Source organism: Biomphalaria glabrata, chromosome 10 (genome assembly GCF_947242115.1).
Source record: "Biomphalaria glabrata chromosome 10, xgBioGlab47.1, whole genome shotgun sequence".
Taxonomy (NCBI): Eukaryota; Metazoa; Mollusca; class Gastropoda; family Planorbidae; genus Biomphalaria; species Biomphalaria glabrata.
This window is the reverse complement of record NC_074720.1, coordinates 31,461,218-31,484,244: the sequence shown is the minus strand read 5'-3', so window position 1 is coordinate 31,484,244 and position 23,027 is coordinate 31,461,218. Positions and strand designations below refer to the sequence as shown.

The 23,027-nt window shown below is 37.8% G+C and overlaps 1 protein-coding gene across 2 annotated transcripts in view; it reads right to left on the bottom strand.

The window, feature by feature from the left end:
• Positions 1–23,027, bottom strand: part of LOC106052309 (uncharacterized) — a 78,821-nt gene that overhangs the window by 21,682 nt on the left and 34,112 nt on the right. For both annotated transcript variants that reach the window (XM_056044403.1, XM_056044404.1), the window contains exon 3: positions 1,045–1,257. In XM_056044403.1, coding sequence (XP_055900378.1) covers positions 1,045–1,242 — 198 coding nt within the window. In that variant the 5' untranslated portion in view covers positions 1,243–1,257. The remainder of the gene's footprint in view (positions 1–1,044; positions 1,258–23,027) is intronic.

Genomic DNA, 23,027 nt, shown 5'->3' with positions numbered 1-23,027 from the left:
GGCGACCAACGGCTCTCCTGCCTTCTATTAGATCGCCATACAGGATGTAGGCGCATAAAATTAATACTGTAGAACTTATAATCAGTCTGAACAAACTTCCTGATTATAAACAAAATTTAAGGTAACTTTTTGTTAACATTATAATCAGATTCAACTTGAAAGTGGATGCATGTAGAAACAAGAGAAATAATACTTAAAACCAGAAACAGCTCACTACAAATACACATCCTTTCTGTCTCACGTCATTTAAATAAACAACTCCTTGTTCTCTTTATTCCCTTGCATTACGCCACACCACCTCGTGGTTTCATCAGAAACTCCCCAGACTACACAATGAAAACATCGCCCTAATTTTTTTCAAGATTACACTACAAACATCAGTGTAAATATAACAATGAGATGCCCTTGTACATTAGCGAACTGATTGCTCCATACGTCCCCCAGAGAGCCCTGCGCTCAATGGACTCAACGCTTTTAGTGGTGCCACGTTTCTCCTTCAAAAGCTACGGTCTGCGGGCTTTTTCAGTGCACAGACCAAAACTCACTCCCCATTGATCTCAGACAGACAATATGCTACACCACTTTTAAGAAGAACATTAAGACTTATCTGTTTAAAACTTTTTTAGATTAGTTTGTCATTTTAGCTGTCGTGTTTGTAATGTTATTACAGCGCCTTGAGCCTACATTTTGTTTGTTAACAGCGCTTTATAAATAAAAATTATTATTATTAAACACACGCACGCACTCCATAACAATAATATAAGATGTTGCTAATGTTATTTATTTTTAGTTTCGATAATCAATAAGTTGTATTTGTGATTTCTTTAAAAAGATCAATTATATTTTTAACATAAGATCTTACATTTTTAGTATAATTATTGGAAATCTTTATTTCTTAATATTTTTTTATTCAGAGTTACCCCTTCCTGGCTAAGGGCATGTTAAGGATTTTTCAAAGCGGAAATTGGAACTATTGGAGTTTCAAAGCTCTATCAAAGGCAGAAAAACAAAAGAATGAAAAAAGTTTAGCCTCTTTTTCGTTACCGATAGAGGTCGCTCCACTTCCCGCCACTTCTCAAAAATGGCGTAGCTTTCCGTCGCGTCCGTCTCGTGCAGGGCGTTGCTGTAGAGCAGGGCGTAGATGAGGTCATCACAAGTGGTTCTCTTGGTCAATCCCGTCATCCAGTTCTGTGTCCCGTTAAACCATATCGGGATGTCGTACTGGTGAGGGTTGTCCTCCATCAGTGAACACTTGGACTAGAGAAGACACAAAAAAATACGTTAAAGAAATATTATTCGCCATCTTTAAACATGACATATACCATATAATTATAGCAGCACTAAGGTACCAAGGTTATTAAGAAAAGAAAATGAAGAAAATATGGCCGAAACATAGAAAAACGAAACAGGCAAGCCCAGACGAGGATCACTGGCCCGACCCGGCGCCATCCCTAACAGCTATATATATATAGTTCGTCCATCGTGGTTCGATGATGACCACTTTTGTCATCCAGGTGGCTGAGGGCATTGCACTGGGAATTTGTGCCTCCTCGTGTGGATGGTTGGACCTATGTGAACCCGGAATGTTTGGCTGCACACTGGGCAGGTTATTCCAGCTGGAGCTAGAGTCGTTTGCCTTGCTTTTCTTCTCTGGCGCTTTTCTTCTCTGGCGCTTTTCTTCTGCCAGCGCTGTTCTCTTTTCCTCAGCAACCTGTGCGCCAGTTTTCACAGCGCGAAGCCATGATGCTCTGTCATGTGCCACTGTTTAGTATTGGTTTGAGGTACACTAAGTCTGGCCTATATATATTTTGCGGCATGTTTTAAATCTTAGTACATTCCTTGTGCAACATTTTGTTATCGCTGCTTCCTTTTGTTTTAGAGTTTATTAAAATAAAAGTAAAAATGTATTCGTCCTAAAACGATATAAATATCAATGACATCAATTGGCTCTCACTAACTTAGAGGAACACAGCTGCACAACGAAGGGCTTTTGATAGGGAGATGGATACACATTTGAGAAAAAAACAAAGCCCTTGCTGAAAACATGCGCAGGCGAAAGAAAAAAGAAATTGTTAATAGACTTCCGGCAGACAACGGCTTTGTCTTTATCATATGTGACTAGATAAGTCACAACTGGGTCAGCGTAGTCAAGTAAAATAATGCATTCATCTCTTAAGCTTCGGACTCGAAGACAACGCCATAATGATAGAGTATATCTTTACAATGACACCGAGCTTAGCTATAACAAGTACGCCAGTAGAATAAAACGGAAATCCTTTGAAATCTGCAGTCACTTTAAATATCAGTAAGAAACTGAGTTTGTAGCTTTGACTTTACAGAAACTGAGTACGTAGCTATGACTTTAAAAATCGTTACATTCGAGCATTGAACAACGCTAAGTAATGATTTTTATAAACTAAATATGGTTCATTAAATAATGCCCTACTCCTGACAGTGTAAATATTTTTTAAAAAGTATATAAAAGGCATATGTCTTGCCTAAATTGCGTGGCAACTTTGCAATAGATAATCTTTAACTGAGTTACAACTTACCATCAGAGATTTAGTTTTCAATGTGGCGGTTAAGACAATGCATATATTAAAAGAGAGTTACGAAAGGAAAATAATAGATGGGAAGAAAATTCAGATAAATTTTGGCAGAAAACTTTTGGGGATTTTAGAGATAAAAAATTATGTACAACATTACAATATCAATAATAGTAACTGTTATCTAATTTACATAACGCATTAATCCCTCCGATAAGTATCGATGCTCTAATTGAAGCTATCGTCCATACTGCCATCAAACCTCGACCGAAGGCTTGAGAGGCTTCCCATGGAGAAACCCATTCTCGACTGTCTTGAGCCTAATGAAGCATGTTTTCTTCTCTGATAGAAAGTGACGTCCAAACATTGAGACTGATAAAAAATCCTTATAAGGAGACGAGGACCTCAGGACGTACGTTGTTTTTTTTTCTTTTTTTTTATCATTAATTTCTGTAATTTCATAAGACAGACAAGTCTGAAGCTCAGAACAGACAGGGATAATTTATTAGAACAAAGGTATACTGTGAGTGTGAAATCTAGTGTTTCTGAAACTTTTACCAGTGACACCCCAATGACCCTCTCCCCCTCTCCCAAAACGTAATAAGGGAATGAATCCATGTATACATCCATATCTCTCGTTAAGTAGCATTAATTCCCCTTATTTTAATATCTAACAAAATACTTAATTACCAATAATTAATTAAATAATTGGTTAATTTAAGTTTATTGATTCATGTTTTGTCAGGTACAATGAATAATAGTGCAAACTTTTAACTTTATCCTAGAATGGGAAGTGGGAGAAAGAAAATTTTCTAACTTTTTAGCAGACAGACGGACAGACAGAGTGAGTTGATATAAGCTTTGTAAAAAAACAAAAAGCCAAAGGATATCTCCATTCAATATGGTTTATCACAATAGAATGGGAGAGGAAAAAACAGTGTGTGTGTAAAAGAACATACGAACATAAAACTAAAATATTATATAACCTTGGTTAGGCCAATAATAGAATATGCATCTTCCGTTTGGGACCCCCCAACTCTAAAAAAAAAAAAGAAACTGGAACAGACACAAAATAGAGCAATGAGATTCATAACAAACGAATATTCACATTTGACTAAAGTAACACCTTTAGTAAAATCACTAAATTTAGAAAGCCTTCAGGAGAGAAAACTCGAAAGTAAAGTAGCAATCATACATAAAAAAAACATAATCTTCAAATACAAAATCAAAATCTAATAAAATACTCAGAAAGACACAACGATAAAGGCACATTGCTCGTTCCATATGCTAGGACAATTTTTTATTAATACTCCTTCTTCCCTAGTGCTATTAGAGCATGGAATGGGTTGCCTGAGCCAGCCAGGAAAACCAGTGACTTGGCAGAATTTAAAGCCATTGGTTAATATGCATCATTAAATTCATCATCTTCTTTTTTGAAGTAACGTCTGTATTGTATAAGAAAAGAAAAGAAATACAAAGAAGAAAGAAGAATGAGGAACATGCAGATAGAGAGAGAAACAAAAAGCGAGAAGGAGAGAGGAAGAAAACTCCAAGAATCACCCCATTCACACACACACACACACTCTCTCACTTTCCTACACTCACATCTAGGATCTGCAAACACGTCTGACAGACTTCTTGAAAGGTTTTCCCTAACAAGAAGATATACTCTGGGATTAAAGCTTCACAAAACACCTCTCAGTATATTTATAATTCACACACCGAACAAAAAAAAATTAACCATTTGCCTGAAATATTGACACCCCTTTTTGACAGATAGACCCATGCTGTGCTGACAAAGATATTGTCTAGATATTGTGTACGCTGATAAAGTCGGAAAGCTATTGTCTTTTGTGTGTCTTTTTTTGTTTGTTTGTTTGGTACGGAAATTATGCATGCGCCTTTGTTACAATGTCTATCAAATCATACTCACAAACTGATCTTTGCTGTCTGCAAAGGCGTGCCAATTGACTGTATACTTTAGAATAATAGCCTCAACTTAATCTTGTATACAAGATCTACTATTCTTAAAATAATGTTTTAGTACAGTTCCTCTTATTAGCGCTTGTCATTGAAACTGAAACATGGAAGCTAGATGAGAATTTTAAAAACGGCGCTAACGATTTTCCTAGTTATTTGACTAATGTATATCTTTAGGGGAAAATAGGCCTACTAGCAAATTGGCCTCAAGGTGAAAACTTTGGTTTTACTATTATATATTTTTTTTTTCAAAATATAATCATATTCTTCTTAAACTTAAATTGTTAACACACACTCGACTCAAATGTTTCTTTGTATTCAGAACCCTTTATTATAATCTTAGCAATCTGAAAACATGCATAGGATTCTCTAATGTCGACATTATAATAATAACGACATAGCCTAAATTGTGCCATGTGCCAAAAAAATCGAAATTTAAATCTAATTTCGATAACGCTAATTGTGCAAATAGACGCCAAATGCCTTAAAAATTTTATAAAATCGAATTTAGTATAAGCGATAGATTTTTTTAGGGTTTGGAAAATTATGAGATCTGGTGGAGGGTTAGCGGAGCTTGGAAAGCTAAATACAATACTTATTCAGAAGTAACAACCAATTCCCTCTCCTATTCACAGTAGACACAAAAAAAAATACAAAGAAAAAAAAAAGGCTCGGCCAATTCTTCTAAAAAAGATATGCTATTTATAATACGTTATACTAGGCCTACACCGACACGAGGATCAAACAGGTGTAAATGATAATAGAAAAAGTTGGAATCATATCACTGAAATCGAAAAACGAAAAAAAAAAAACATTAATGTGTGATGTTAAAGATCAAAGCTCCTAAGTGAGTTTAATAAGAATACTACTAACGAAGACAACGAGGATGGTCTATGTCAGTGTTTCCCAAACTGTGTTCCGCGGTACCCTGGTGTTCTGCGAGGCCTGAATAAGTGTTTCCCAAACTACTGGAATAATTAACTGGTAGGCCACCCCGTGAATTAACCTCTCTAAAAAAAAAAGCAGAGTGTCCCGCTAAATACTTAGAATGTGTGAAGTGTCCCGCTAAATACTTAGAATGTGTGAAGTGTCCCGCTAAATACTTAGAATGTGTGAAGTGTCCCGCTAAATACTTAGAATGTGTGAAGTGTTCCGACATGGAAAAAAGTTTGAGAAACACTTACCTATGTGGTACATCCCCGTATCTTTTCACGACACGAAAAGACCTACATATAAAAGACAAATGACAGTGGCAGGTTCAATGTCCTAGAGATTTTCTTTTAGCCATCAAGCCCAATAACAAAATGAGAAATGCTAGAACGCAGAATTCCAGTTCAATTTTCAACAGAAATGAAGAGTCTTTGTGAGGAATTGTTACACCGGAATTATGTCGAGAACATGATCTAATGAAAGGCTCTAGCGGATTCTCACGCAAGTGTAAAACTGATCTTTAATGAACAAAGCATGGAAACATTATCCTTGAATAGAGACTGTACAAATGTATCTCTGTATTTAAATCAATAGTTTCATTGAGGTTAGATTTATCAAGCCTAACTTGAGCACGAACCACGAAGTGATCCTCGCCTTTCCTTGAATAGAAGTCTTGACTCCTGATAGTCTTTGACATATCAAATGTATTGTTCACAGGAAACTGACACAAGGTGTCCACTAGTTTACAATCCCTTGTTATTTCGCCAAGAGAGAAAGGAGGGGAAGGGGCGTTATCGAAAACAGCAGATTTTATGGAATGTCAATCAATTAATATTGCAACAAATCTCCCTATTCAGACTCTCTGCAAACTGCATCACACGACACCACCAACTTGAAGAACTTGACAACTCAGGGCTCCAAAATAACGTAACACTTTAATGTTCAATAAATACTGTACAATTGGCAGCAACGTAACACAGACTGTATAAATATCTTAACTCTGTAACGCCTCTTTCTAGACTTGCACTTGATTCTCTGTTCCGGACCGACCCTCACCTAGATTGGTTCTCCAACTTCGACACGTACTTGTGAAGTTGCGTGGTAACGTGAAGCGACTTGACACCTTCGCTCTTTATGCTAGCCTTCTAGAACCGGACGGAACATCGCTCAACCATTCTCGTTGAGAACATGGCTACATCCCTTGTGACGCTCCTGAGCTCTACTCACTCTAGATCCTTCCCGAACTGTCTTGGCTGACCGTCGTAACTCGTCACGGTTGACCGCTCGCCTAGCGCTGGCCTGGGGCGATTTGCGTCGGCTGTCTACATACATACCACTGCCCCCATCTGTGCCACTACCACTACCTATTCTTGAGAGGTTTAGATAACATTCCCATATCTGTGATGGTTTACATAGACTCCATACAGTTTATCTTCCAAAGGGGTGTTCAGGGCAATCATAAGTTCGGGCCTCTTGATAAAGTAAACATCTCTTAGAAGTGCGAGGTCAGCATTATTTAGTTTTAGTAAACATACAAGGACATGTTCATTTAGTTAAAAAGCTTATCTTCCAGGACACTTGTCTCATTCTGTTGAAGCGCAATGTTTTAATGGCTTGTTTACTGCAGGGCGGACTTGGTGAAATGGAAAAATCAACTGCCATTTTGAAGCTGTCCAGGAACTAATAAAGGTTAAGTTTTGGGTTAGGATAACGGTTAGGGCCTTAAAGTGGCCGAGTGGTAAAGCGCTTGGCTTTCGAACCGAGGGGATTCTATCTTAAATCCGTAGACTTATTTTTCAGGATTTTTTTATGACGCCCTCTAGTCTACTCTACTCTATTTAACGCCATTGAGTCCAATCAACTCTATTTGAAGCCATTGAGTCCAATCAACTCTATTTGACGCCCTTGAGTCCACTCAACTCTATTTGACGCCCTTGAGTCCACTCAACTCTATTTGACGCCCTTGAGTCCACTCAACTCTATTTGTATAAGTTTACTACAAAATTGTTGTTATTATTTTCTATTCTACTCCCAGACCTGTTTCTTATTTCATTATTTGAATATTACTGTATTTTTTTAACCGCCTTTTCAGAACAATTAAGGATAAAATGTTGCTTTTTTTAAACTGTTTGACCTCCTGTAGAACAATGGACAATGAACACTCATGATGGCCATCTACCTGTCAGACATATGTCACGAAAGAATGTCCGGTAAAAGTCATAATAAAAGAAGGGTAGAGAATTACATTTTTTTTATAAATTCATAATTAAAATGTATATTTAAGAGAAGCAATTGGAAAGGGAGAAAGAAAGACTGAGCCTAGATAGAGAGGGGGGTAATATAACTTGGAGAGAGAGAGAGAATCTTGAGGGAGAGGACCTGGAGAAGGAGAGAGAGGCAGAGAGAAGGAGGGAGAGAGCCTGGAGAGAATGAGAGAGCCTGGAGAGAAGGAGGGAGAGAGCCTGGAGAGAATGAGAGAGCCTGGAGAGAATGAGAGAGCCTGGAGAGAATGAGAGAGCCTGGAGAGAATGAGAGAGCCTGGAGAGAAGGAGAGAGCCTGGAGAGAATGAGGGAGCCTGGAGAGAAGGAGAGAGAGGGAGCCTGGAGAGAAGGAGAGAGCCTGGAGAGAATGAGAGAGAGGGAGCCTGGAGAAAAGGAGAGAGCCTGGAGAGAATGAGAGAGCCTGGAGAGAAGGAGAGAGCCTGGAGAGAATGAGAGAGCCTGGAGAGAAGGAGAGAGAGGGAGCCTGGAGAGAATGAGAGAGCCTGGAGAGAATGAGAGAGCCTGGAGAGAAGGAGAGAGAGGGAGCCTGGAGAGAATGAGAGAGCCTGGAGAGAAGGAGAGAGAGGGAGCCTGGAGAGAATGAGAGAGCCTGGAGAGAATGAGAGAGCCTGGAGAGAATGATTAGGAAGAGGGATTTCATCTAACGAAAGGTGTATCGCGACTTTATTTTGGAAAGAGCTTTGTATTTTCTGGACAATCATAAGACACACTTGGATTCGGGTGTACCTTAAAAGTTATTGCAACTTCGATACACTGTAGAAACACAGTCCTGAATATATTTTCCTTATGTTTTTATGCTTTTAAACTCTTTTTCACTCAAATACGTCATTCCAACTGTAATCACTTGTACAATAATAACTCAATGACATAACATACTAAAACTGTAACATACACACCAGTGGCGTAGCTAGGAATTTGCCATCATGTGGGGGCTCGGGGTGCTTGTCCTCTTTGGGGGCATACATCAGTGATGGTAAACGCTACAGACTTCCCAAAATTCTACCTTGACCCTACAACGAGTTTACCTAGAAGGACCCCACGCACACGCTATGTTCATTTTAAGAATCGCCTCTTTCTTTAGCGCCACAACATAACAAATTGAAGGATACAGGCAAGTATGTTCATTAGCCCACAATGCAATTTCACCCTTAGAAATGATACCAACAACAGAGCTAGACAGGCCTTAAAGTGGAGCCCCCAGGGAACAAGCCGAAGAGGAAGACCAAAAAGAACATGGCGACGCGGTGTATTAGATGAAGCCGAAAGGACCGGGAAGAACTGGGATGCCATTAAAAACTAGCAAGAGACCGTGGAGAGTGGCGTGTTTTTTTTAGTCCAATGTTTCATGAGGAACGCAAAGGAAAGATGATGATGATGATGACAATGCAATTTCAAACATTCTCAACAGAAGTAGTTTGCTCTTCGGACCATTGAAAAAAACCCTAACCCTAACCCTAACCCTGCATTCCATTCCTTGCGTCATTTGACCGACGTAAGTCTATTCCTATTTGCTCCTTCTGCTTCTTGGTATTATTAAAAACAAAACTGTTCCATTAAACGAAACGAATTGTAAAGACTGCAACACCATCAAAAGTAAAGATGAAGGAAAATCAAAATCAATCTTTTCAAAAACAACACATCAAAGTGGGGAGCATAGTCCCCCCTTCCCAATCTGTGCCAAATGTTGTTTTTTCTCCACATTTACGGACCCCCGATCTGTTACTAAACTCTCTCTCCCCTCTCTCTCTCTGACTGGTCTAAGCAGATATTTTTGTAATATAAAAATGTGTCAAATCTGACAGGAATTGCCAAGCAGTGGTCAATGTTCTCCACGTCTGCTTCATTACCCAGACGACCAACAACACAAATGTGCCAAAACTCAAGCCCAGCTGTTGACGGACCTTAGACTTAAAGCTCCTATTGATTTAAAAAATGTCACCGTGATCTGGCCTCTATTTTGTTATTTCCTAATATTATCGAAGACAAAAATGTATCACCTTTTTTTTTATCTCACACAAGCATTAATGTTGTGTTTGTTGTGCTCTTCAGTGTCATTTATTTAAACCAAGACTAAAACACATCCTCACTCGCTTCGTCTGTCTGTGTGGAATCTTGTACACGTTATTTCTCCCACTTCCCATTCTCGGATTAATTTGAAACTTTGTACAATTAGTCATTGTCAATGACAACACATGAATAAAAAAAATAATGGTAATTATTTTGTATTATATTGATAAAGTGAAATAAATCTTGCGGTATAGAGAGAAATGACAGAAATTGAGTACTTATTTCCTTATCTAAGCTTTGTTGTTTATTTTAAATATTTCGCCTGTTTTTATACAATGGCTTCCAGTAGCTTCGAAAAAAAAAGTCACGTTTTTACACAATGGCTTCCTGTAGCTTCGAGTCTGTACACAAAAGAATAAAAAAATGTATGTAAAAATTATAAAATTTGGTATTATATTCCCTCTACCAGAAGTTTTGACAAGACTCGGTTTATGGAGAAACAGTTCAGTGAGTCTACAAGTTTTAAGCTTCATGTCAAGTCTACTTTAGTGAATTTATTATTTGACGTTAAAAGTATACAAGTACAGTGCGTGCTCTCTCGTTTTATAATAACAATTGATTGATTCTACTTCGAAAAGAGAAGCTTTGTTGATTCTTCACCAGTAAGACAAGCTCTGTTGGTTCTTCACTACAACATACAATTAGATCTTTGGTTATCAGATTCTACACCTATACAAATACAAAACCTATTAAAATACTCAACAAGACACAAAGATAAAAACGAATTTCTAATTCCATCTGCTAGGACAAATTCGTAAAAGTGCTTCAAGTTCCCTAGTGCCACTAAAGCATGAAATGTGTTGCCTGAATCAGCCAGAAAACCAATGACTTTAAGTCTCTGGTCAACATGCAGGACTAGATAGACTGATGGATACGTGCAGCACGTAATTAATTGATGTATAAGATAAGATAAGATAAGATAAGATCAGCCATTCGAGAGTTGTTTTCTTTAAATAGTCATGTTAAACCAGTAAAGCCTAACCCGGAACCATTTACATTTTCTACAGAAGTAAAACGGGGCTGCATTATCACAAAACATCGTCAAAGTAAGTGGGTACAACGGCTTCATTATGCACTTACAGCGTTTCGAGGAGCCGAATACCACTGCGTCAAGGGTCGCATATGTCTCGCGGGCCGTAGTTTGGGAATCAGCCAGCTTTGCTCAGTGGGCAGTAATGTGGGATACGTCAGGGCATTTAGACTATGCCTTTCTGTTGAGCAGGCGGTTCACAGTCTGACAGTTCTTTTGTTGCTACATTTTTACTATCTGTCTGCCAGGCTAATGTGAACACATTCTCAGTCACCACAAACAATACCTTCTTCTTGTATCGGGGGAGAGGCGCCCTCCCCCCCCCCCGCCCTCCGGTAAGACACCCAAGAAGAATTCTAGATTATTAAAACCTTAATGTCTTATGTAATAAAATTTCGTTTATGAGTCGGATACTTTTTTTAAAGCCAATAGATAAGTAACACTGAATTGATTGCTTGTATTATAATATTTCTAATGCTTTACACTCTCTTAAAAGGACAACAATTTTAATAAGAGAAGAGTAACTAGTTAAGCCCCCAAAAGTGAAGGGCGTTAGAATGAAAGTACATATTGGGAGAAGCTTTTGTTCTCATTTGGTCTCGTCTCTATCAAGAAAGGAGAATAGCCATTATTTAGTTTTTGTGTGGTATGTCTGTCATTCCGTCTGTCTGACCCGTTTAGATCACAGAAACTAGAAAATTCGACATCATAATTATTTAGACCTTTCAAAGTTCTGGTGTAACGGGTACTTTTTTTCTTTTCTGAAAGCGAAATGTTGAATTTTGAAGACTTAATATGCAAGCAGTTATATTATAAAATAGCACCATTTTTACAACTATTCACAGTAAAAAAAACAAAAAAAACATGGGATACACCATTACCATAGTCACACTATGCCCTATATAATTTTGAAATAGTTACGCTTACTTTGTTGTTATTTTCTTTTTAAAAAAAAATTTAATAGACTGGCTATGTAGGCCGGTGCCTAAATGGGCTGGTGGGGCTGCCGAATGGTACCAATAGGAGGTCCTAGGCTGCCTCCTAGTTGGCCTATGCGTAAGGCCGGATAAGATCCCAGGATTTCTCAGCTATAGAGTCGTTTGACAAAACACAAGTCTTATTTAAACAGTTAGACATGGAACTAAGTAGAAATTGAAAAGTAAAGGTAAAAAAATTGAGAGATTAAAAGAAAAAAAAAACAACAAAACAATTGCTGGAATCCTCTGCCAAGTGATGCAGTCAAATGACTGGTTACCTCGCCAGTTTGGCACAAACACTTTAGGAATGTTGCTGAATCTCATGACAACTTTCACGAAGGAATATTTCCAACTCCATTTCCTCCTGGAGATCATGCCAGACGATGTAGAAAGACTTCCTCGTGTCCACAATGATGCAGACTTAAACGCTCGAATTCTTGGAAATACAGGTGTGCCTGCAAATTTGGACCGATATCACCTTTGTCTGTCTGGTACAAAGTTTGGACATGTTTTTTCTCCCATTTCCCATTCTCGGATCAAGTTAAAACTTTTGCACAATCATTCATTGAACCTGACAAGACATGAATCAACAAAAAAAAAGTAATTAATTAGTTAATTAAATGTTGGTGATTCATTATTTTGTATGATATCGAAATACGGGAATAAATGCACACGTACGATCGGGTTTTGTGTTGAAGGTTGGTGATAAAGACGTTACCAAGATATTATTTTAAACACAAGTACAAGCGATCTGTCAACGAGTAGTTTGTTTATGAGGGACGTTTCTCATCCTCTCCCTCTTCACATTTTTGTTTTCATTTGTTGAACATGTTTTGATTGTTACTTCAAAATAGCCCAAACAACCCACAGGATGGCTGGAGGAGGGAGGCGGGCAGAGTTTTAACAAAAATCTGGCACCATCGATACGACACTCCCGAGCGTATAACGCACACATAGGCAGCAGGGCAGGCCTTAGGCCACTGAAACATATAAGGTTGCAGTGGGCGCCGCACTTTCATAGGCCCCGCGCTAATTCTAGGTCTAAATTATTAAATTTAACCATTATAACTCCTCCTGATTTTTCAGGGCCTACTGGAAATCTCCTGTAATTGCAAAATATACGAAAAAGTCCAGAAAATCTTTTGTAATTGCAAAATATACAAAAAAAGGCTTGAAAATCTCATGAAATTAGTAAAATCTCCTTAAAACTCCTAAAAATTGACAAAATTGTCATTTAGGGGTGCCAATCCTACGCGCGATAAAAAAAAATGCATTATCAGCTATCATTTAATAAAACTTTATTGCAAAGACGAATGTATTTTTCTAATACAAAATCTTAATTTTGACATTTTGCTTATCCCTACCCACACTGGGCCCCGCGCAAACCGTTTCGCATAGGGCCCCGCAATTGTTAGGGCCGGCCCTAATAGACAGCCATCAAGTGTTATGCTTTACTCTTTTAGTTATATCAAAATAATGTAATAAACTAATTAAGATACCGATTGCACAGAAGACTTTCTTTTTACAATTTGAGATTTCACATAGATCTATACAATACGTTATAGAAACCCGTTTGCATACATGCGTTCATTTTATGCGTATCATTCGCAATCAAGTTGTGGGCCGAATCATATGGTGATGCTAAGGCTGATTTGACACCCAGTCCGCCCCTGCTATCTATCTATCTATCTATCTATCTATCTATCTACCTACCTATCTACCTATCTATCTACCTATCTATCTACCTATCTATCTACCTATCTATCTATCTATCTATCTATCTATCTATCTATCTATCTATCTAATCTATCTATCTATCTATCTATCTACCTACCTATCTACCTATCTATCTACCTATCTATCTACCTATCTATCTACCTATCTATCTATCTATCTATCTATCTATCTATCTATCTATCTATCTATCTACCTACCTATCTACCTATCTATCTACCTATCTATCTACCTATCTATCTACCTATCTATCTATCTATCTATCTATCTATCTATCTACCTACCTATCTATCTACCTATCTATCTACCTATCTATCTATCTATCTATCTATCTATCTATCTATCTATCTATCTATCTATCTACCTACCTATCTACCTACCTATCTACCTATCTATCTACCTATCTATCTATCTATCTATCTATCTATCTATCTATCTATCTATCTATCTATCTATCTATCTACCTATCTATCTATCTATCAAGGCCTAACTATCTATCATCACATATATGAACTAACAGTATTTAGTATTTATTTGACAACATTCCACTTCGTATTGAAAGGAGAATCGAAATCAAACGCACCACGTTAAACACGGCTTGTGAACAAGCAATTAAAATAGTTACGTTAGAAAGTCAACCCGACCTAGTCACCCGGTGTTTCAATAGGTGGAATTCAATGTCAAAGGTCACCACCTCAAAAGTTATGCAGCAGTGTTTAAAACACGTACACATTTTCCCCTAGCTCTCTGTGTAAGCCTGTGGCATAGCAAATACATGTTGAACTATTTATAACACTCAAATACGCCATTGCCTAAGTCTGACCTGATTATACGTTCATTTATTTGCAAGATATGCTTTTAATACACATTGAGGAACAAGATCGATGGGAGACAGCATACAAGAATGGACGACTTGTCAGTGAAAAAAGATTATATCCAACTTATCAAAGGCAAAGGACAGAGAGGAATTGAGAAAGACGGTAGACAGATCATGTGTGGTGCCCCAAAGTGATATGTGAAGGTGAAGTTGAGGTGAATTAATTTTACATGTGACAGTACAGTCACTATAATGTATTTTTTTACATACAATTAATGGCAAAAACAAAAAAAATATTTTTGATTATTTAAATCTGTTTTTTACAAACCAACTCACGCTGTCTGTCTGTCTGGTAAAAAGTTTGTACACGTTATTTCTCCCACAAAGAATCTCGGATCAAGCTAAAATTTTTACATAATTATTTCTTTGACCTGACAAAAAAAGAATCAATTTAAACAATTAAACAATTAGTAAATGAACTATCCGTCATTATTTTTTTGGTATCGAACAAGGGAAACAATGGGGTAAAAACAATTGGTTCCGTTTATACTTTGTAGAGAGAAAGATGTTTAAGTTTGAAATTAACAAACATTCTTTTTTCATAACCTCTTCCTTGGCACAGTGGTTAGTGAGGAGGCTTGGTCGAGACAAGTGATAGGATCATGGCGTACTGAGAAAGCTAAAAGTATGACATTGCAATAAACAAAAACAATTGTTAAAAAATATTTCTAATGGCACAGATTTATTATTGCTAGACTAGATCTATTATAAATTTAATTACATGACTGGTCCAAACTATTTGATACAACTACGCTTAAAATATGAAAGTATTTTTTAAAAATGTTTTTCTTGTTTAGTTAATATAGAGTCAATATAGACGCTACCAGGGATAGGTCATCTACCACACAAATTTAGCACGTACTTAGAAATACAATGACCTAGATGCCACAAAAAGTCTACCAGATGTAAAGGCACACCTTTTGAAAACTGTTTCTTTTTAATTATTATCGATCGAGTCATTATTTCCCTACCAACGTTTAACTAGAGTTTGTCTCCGGAAGTATTGTTTGGTGTGACCTTGAGAAGATGACATTTAATCTAAGTGTTCTTCTCGGGTGTCTACCAGCGACGTCTCTTCCTCCATACACGAGGAAAGTAGAGAGTTTGTGTTGACTTGGAACTTCTGCCTGACAGACAGATCGTAAAATGGAGAAACAACTGTCAGATAATGATACGCAGTAGATACAACGTTTCAACTTGACAACATGGATGTTTTCCAAGTAAGTAACTAAACAAATAGGCAGGCGATAAGAGCAGTGAAACGACAGTATAGATCAAGAGAAAGAGGGAGTGAGAGAGGGACAAAAGCGAGAGGAAAAGAGGGGGAGAGCGGCAGGGGAGAGAGAGTGAGAGGAAGAGAGGGATGAAAGAGGGAAAGAGGGAGAGGGAGGGAGAGGGATGGAAGAGAGAGTGAGAGGAAGAGAGGGATGAAAGAGGAAGTGGGAGGGAGAGAGAAGTAGATAGAGACAAAGAAGAGAAAGAGGTGGGAAAAAGAGAAATACAGAGATACAGGAAATAACGAGATTATGTCTCATTAGACACGCCTTAATACAGACATGACGATGGACGGGAGAGAATTAATTGAATGTCTCGTGAATCAATGACGTTCACAGCCATGACTGGTCAAGGCAAATGTTTGACCAGGGTGACCACGATAACAGAAAAAGTCGCATATTAATTTCTTGTTTCCTGTAGAGAGAGAAAGAGACTTGAGAAGAGAAAAAAAGAGAGGAGGAGGAGAGAGAAATAGAAATTAAAAAGAAAGAGAAGGAGAGAGAGAGAGACAGAGCGAGAGGAAGAGAAAAGAAAGGAGGAGAAATAGAGAGAAAGAAAGAAAGAGAGAGAGAGAGAGAGAAAAGATGTCACAAAAGCTTAATCTAGACGGTTATTAGAGTTTGAGAGCCCACAGTTCAAAAGCCAACCACTTAACCACTCGGTCACTAAATACAGAGAGAAATAAAGAAAAGAGATAACGAGAGAATGAAAGAATAAAGAGTGAAATATTAATTAGAGAGATAAAAGAGAGCTAAGACATAGAGAAAGAGAAAGTAAAAAAAAAAAAAAGATGTTTGAAAATGAAAAACGAAGTATTGATAAAAGCCAAATAGATAGAGAGATGTTGAGAAAAAGGGGAGGAAATGAAAAAAAGAGAAGTAAAAATGTAATGAGACCGATCTATTTATTCCCTACGTCATGCTTTGTAAAAGTACTATCTTTGCTTTTTCTGGCTTTTAATGACTTTAGACCCTAATTTTATCCATGCCAATGCAAACAGCAGGTTCTGGTCGTGCGTCGTTGTATTTTGGTAGTAATAATTCTCCACAATCAACATTGAAGTCTACTTTCGCTTTGAACACGCACATAACAAATAAAAAAAAATAGGATCATCCTCAGTAAGTCAACAAGGACAAGGTGAGAACCTCGATTGTTTGCATCGTACCACCAAGCCTCACCCACCACCACTAACATGGTGTAGATCAACCTGGCATGACACCGTTACACTGACCTACTTATGGCGGAAGCAAAGCGTGACGGCCCCGAGGGTTGAAAAAAAAATCTGGCCATTGTTTCCGGTTACACGAAACATACAGACTTGAATAAAACAGGGAACTGCAGCGAGTGGTAGTCTAATTCTGTCGTCAACCGCCAATCAATGATTCTCACACAGACATTGGATCTGTATTTATCCTTTACTATAATCGAAAGTAAATTATTTAGCAAAGACCTTACATAAAAAAAGGAATGTGTCTTAAAGGGAAAACAAATCGATAACTTGAAGAAACAGAAATAATTTTTAATGTTTAAAGCAGTGTTTCCCAAACCTTTTTCCTCAACGGAACACTTCGCGAATTCTGTGTATTTAGCGTAACACTTTGTTAATTCTTGTGATGAGCTACTTGTTAACTCTTTCTCTCCGTAATTATTTACCACATTCTGGTGGAATCAACGTTGGTATCGTCAGTTAGGAGAGAAAGAGTTAATTATTCCAGTAGTTCATGGGACACCTATTCAGGCCGAGTGTTCCTCGGAACACAGTTTGGCAAACAATGGTTTAAAAAGGGGGGGGGGGGGGAGAAAGTATTCAAAGCATTTAGACTTGAAGTAGAGAAGATAAACTTGTCTAATGAGGAAATATGTTGTTAAATATATCACATTAGTTATAGCATCGCCCTCGTTGTGGACAGATAAGCATTTCCAATGAACTCGAAGATGCCTTTGCACCATAATCGGTTTGTTAAGCCCACCGCACACAGGTCGCTGGTAGATTGGGTCTGTTGTAGTGTTGCCTGCTTTTGTTCTTGTTTTTAGCTCTTTGCTGATGGCTGTCCTCTTTGTCTCGTAGTTTGAAACACCGACATACAAGGCTCCACGCTACCATGAGTGATTAAGGACAAGCATTTTCTAGTCAGGAATTCGTTGAGAGAGCTCTTGGAAGTATTTGATGCCAATTGCGTTGAGCCCAAGGGCCCTTGAAACGCTTTCCGACGCATAGCTCCACAAAAAAATATCGTTTTGAGGAGGCTATAGCCAGGCAGATGGTCTACAGGATGACCGTTGCTGGGGCAAGGGCATTGTACATCTATGATGTGAAGAAATTCACAGCAGTCCAACCAATTGACCCGGTGTATTTTAAAACACGGGTGAGGGGAGTCTCTTCTATCACATTAATTAGATCTTTACCTACATGTTGATTCGTATTGTGGTATGACAACAAGTTATCAATCGACTAGAACTATGTAAGATGTGTATGTTAGAATGGCCAATCCAAAACTAATTTTTGTGTAAAACCCTCACAATTCTAACTGTTACGTCTTTGACACTAAGCTATAAGTAAGTCTCACCTGAAATTTCTGGCCCTTTGAAATCGCGAAACGGATGCGGCTTTGATCAAGACTTTCGATGTGGGTTGCCTGAGCTAGCCAGGAAAACCAGTGACTTGGCAGAATTTAAGTCATTGGTTAATATGCATGACTAAATGCATGACGCATAGGACGTAATCATCTTTTTTTTTGAAGTAACGTCTGTATTATATAAGATAAGATAAGACGGTCGGGCTTAGATTCGTGGGGATACTGTTTAACTAATCAATGTACCAATGTAGTGATTTCGACCAACGGGCATTGTTTTAGAAAGCTTGGGCAGCACTCTAACAGTAAGACAGACTTGGAGAATGTATTGCACTTAGCGACCCCCTAAAACAGTTACTACTACTCCAAATATTTCGTTGACTGAACCATTGTGTTTGGTACATTTCCCCCCCCCCCTCCCAGTTAGTTTAGCGGAAGGCATTCATTTACCTCTTTCTTACAGTTCATTTAATTCCACAGTCAGATGTTATTATCTTCTATGGAGTAATTGATTCGTACTAAGCTGTCATGACCGTCATAACTAAGGTTCACCTGGTGCTAACTAGAACAAGCAAAATACATAAAAAATCCTTTCAAAAAAAAACAAAGCTTATCTAAGGGGAAGAACTCCTCCATTAACACTACATCTATCAATAATGTAGAATTTATTTCCCTTATTCGATATCAATCGAAATAAGTAAAGCCCCCCTTTCAGACCTTGTGATCTATAGTTACCAATAATTGGTACATTTTTAAAAATTCCTTCATTAGGTACAATAAATATATAAATAGGTTGTGACAAGTCAAAAACTCGCTGTCAGAGTCGCTCTAAATTATCACAGCATTAATTATTATTTTTCATCATTTGTCTATTTTATTTTTAATTATTTCCCCATCCTACCTCCAATTTCTTCACCCGCCCCACCTTTCCTCTCTACCAGGCTAGACTTAGTCCGCCACCTTGGAGAAAATTAGGCCAGTCCTTTCATTTATCTGCCCTTGACCGGGGCAAAGATAGACACGTTCTCTTTAGTCTTATCCGCGGATGTCCGCCGCGATTGTCCCCCCCCTTGGGTGGAATGCAGGTCACTCTCCCCCCCCCCCCCCCACGTCTCTCTTTGATCTAAGAGATTACACGGGTCAATACACCGCGTGGTACTCCAGGGTGTGACGCTTGTCGGACTTCACCCACGTGTAAGCTAATTCTTAGCCTAGGACATTTCCGGTGTCCGCCCACACTTTTCAGGCATATATATGTAGTAAACCAACTCAAATCACCCTCTCTTTCTCATTCGAGCTGAGCTATCGAGTCTGGACTATATCACTTATCCTTTCTCCTAGAGGAATACCTGGTGCCTCCCTCAGGTGTCTGCCTATTTATCGGATTACTTACCTGCCTATTTGCTTACTGGCCTATCTATGTGTTTAGTGCTAATCAGCGCTGCACTTGCCTAGTTGCTATCAAGAATCACCTATTGCCTAGTTACTGGATCAACGATCCATTTACCTGCAGTTGTGCTTAGTGCTATTCAGCGCTGCATTTGCCTACTGAGATCTACTCAACTCTACCACTAGGCGCTATCGGCATTGCCCGCCTATTCGACAGCCCACCTGTCAAGCTATTAGGCGCGACGTCCCTATAGAGTCAGATCTGTGCGAGACGTCATAGCTACGCCAACCCTCTGCAACTCACTGGACATATCCTGTTACTCACACTGCCCACGGCAGATCAGCTCTGCCCGCAGTAACCTTGTGCCCACGGTATCCGGCCACCCGCCATACTGTGCCCACTACAGATACTAGAACTTGGGACTGAGACTCCACAAGAACTATATCGCCGGCGTCCCTCTACCCGCTAGAGCGCCACCTCCAGCTGCAGAACCTCAAGCCAGGACACAGCCAGCTGCGACATCAACAGGAATACCAGCTAAGTCAGAGGACAAAGTGACATACTCTCTTATTATGTGCAAGAGTGATGATTAAACATAGAATATACTAGAGATAGATGCAAACCCTCCCCCTTTTTATTCTTATATGTATATTTATGTAAATAAATATTCTTCATTTTAACTTTTGTATCTATCTTTCATTGCTTTGTCTCGTTGCGTGTCTTCTCCCGATTCATATGTTGATAAGTGGGGTGTGATAGCATTAAAAATAATCATCCCCTAGACATAAAACGTGCCAAACACACGTCACATCTCCCCACCTGTCACATAGGTACAATAAATATATAAATAGGTACAATAAATATATAAATAGGTACAATAAATATATAAATAGGTACAATAAATATATAAATAGGTACAATAAATAAAGACAAACTAATCGAGCGTATGTGATACGACTTGAGTGCGGTACATATATATCATATGAAGTGACTTTCATTTTAAACATTCTCTTAGATATGAAGATTGTTACGTTCTACCCAAGCCCTCTCGGGAAGGCAGTGAATGACAGGGAACAGGGTTCAAACTCGGTATGATGACGCATAATCCACGGCCTGGTCGCCATATATATGTGAACATAGTTTTAATCAATGAATAATTTCAAACAAATATAGAGATTGTAACTTCTTGGCCGAAGCCTCGTGCTAGAAGGGTACAGTTAACGGTAGAGGTAAGTTTTAAAACAGGTAGGAATGGAGCGCAGGAATCTCTGAAGTACACACATCTGTCTAGCCCAGTGTACCTACGTCATGTATTTGTCAAACCCTCTCTCCTGATGTCATCAGTCGGAGAAGAGTATTGTTATATTCTCTTAAGAACTGTGTTGACACATTAAGTTGTAGCTTTACTCTTTGTTAGACGCTTGACACGCCATCATGGTCAAACCTTGTTTCGACCAACACTCCAATCGATCTTGTTGCCATTAAGAAATAAATTAAATTTAAAAAAAAAGTTATCTTTCACCAGACACTAAAAGTAAGAGGAGCAAGGTTACAAAGACAGTTTGTGTGAAAACACAAACTTAAAATCGGCCCCTGAAGTGGTCCACCCAGGCAGGTAAAAAGGCAGGTATCAATATTTTCAGAAAGTACATCAGAATGAAATTCTATCAAAGACAAATGACAGAGAAGAATGGAGAAAGAAGATTGACAGAACTTATGTGGTGCCCCAGCGATACAGCAGACCAAAGAATAGAGGAAAGTGAATGTGAAGTTAGATGTAAACCTGGCCTAACTGATGTCTTTTAATGAATATCTAATTGTTTTGTAAGGGTTCAATCTCTTATTCAATTCCTCAAGAAAAAAAAAAAACATTTCGTAAAAAAAAAAATGTTCTTTTGTTACATTTTTTTTACTATCGTGTGGTTGCATTGCAGTTCACGCGATAATATGAAAAACTACATATTAATAGTTGTTATAAATTATGTCCAACTTATATGCATACTAAATAGATTTTTTTTCGCTTTAAAAAAAAAGGAATTTTTTTGTGTGTGTAAATGTAGTAGATCTAATTAGTACGACAGAACTTATTTAACTTAGCAATACAAATGTAAAACAAAATAATTGACAAAACATTTTAAAACTATTTGCATAAATGTGTTAAATTTATGGCAAATAGACATCTCCCTTATTAAGAGCGTCCTGTGTTTGTTACTATTAATAGTGAATAGTTGTAAAAGTGGTGTATTTTTTATGAAAAAAAACTGCTTGAATAAGTGATATAAAAAATTGGATTTTTTGCTTTCAGAGGAGAAAAAAGTAGCCGTTGCATCAGAACTTCGAATTGCCTAAAATACTATGATGTTGGATTTTCACTAACTTTTCTAGTTTACGAGATCTAAACAAGACGGACGGACGGACGGACAGACATTCCACACAAAACTAATAGCGTCTTTTCCTCTTTCGGGGGCCTCTAAAAAATACGTATTTAGATACTGTTCAAGCAAGGGAACTTACCCTCGACCAGTGTTATCATTTACTTCACTTGTTTTTTTTTTTTTTTTTTTTTTTTGGAAGTGGAAAAATAGTATTTAAAACAAATGCGTTACATCCCACACACAAAAAAAATATTTTTTTTTACACTTAAATTATTAATTCTTTAAACTATTGAAATTCTTTAAACTTTTCGTAATAATATTTTAAAAAGATAGTATTTTTTTTATATTCCTGGACTATACTATTTTTTTGAAAGATAAGCTAAAGCTGGCCAGGTCTCTCCATGGGCTGTAGCGCCGCATGGATGGGATGGATAATGTTCTTTTAATCTTGAAAAACAAATTCAGTGATAATTGCTTACGTTATAATCAGTATATTTGTTCTAGATCTAAAGTTCAAAGATCTAATTATTTCAAAAGTGAGAAATTAATTGCACATGCGCTGTTTAGAAATTGCAAAGAGGAGTTCATCTACTCTTGAAGTTATGACGACATGGGAAAAAGGTAAGGGCGGAAAGTTCTGTTTAAAAATAAATTTAATAGGTTCAAAGGATTAAAACAATTTGAAACAGTCAAATTTTTGTTTTCAACTATGTTTGTAACCAGCGATTTGAAACATTGTATTTAATCATTGTCCTTAAAATATATGATTGATTACACTTTTCTTATTAATACAAACGTTCGTAGCCACCTTCAAGAAAAAAAAATCTTTCTATTTCTATTTGCATATGTTCAGAATGACCTAACGATTATGCATTCTGCCGTGTTATACAAATTACACATTCTTAAATCATTCCATCAATGACAATCTGTAAAGAAAACTGTTCCGATTGTCCAAAGCATAATTAGTCACGCCTTAATATAGACATGACG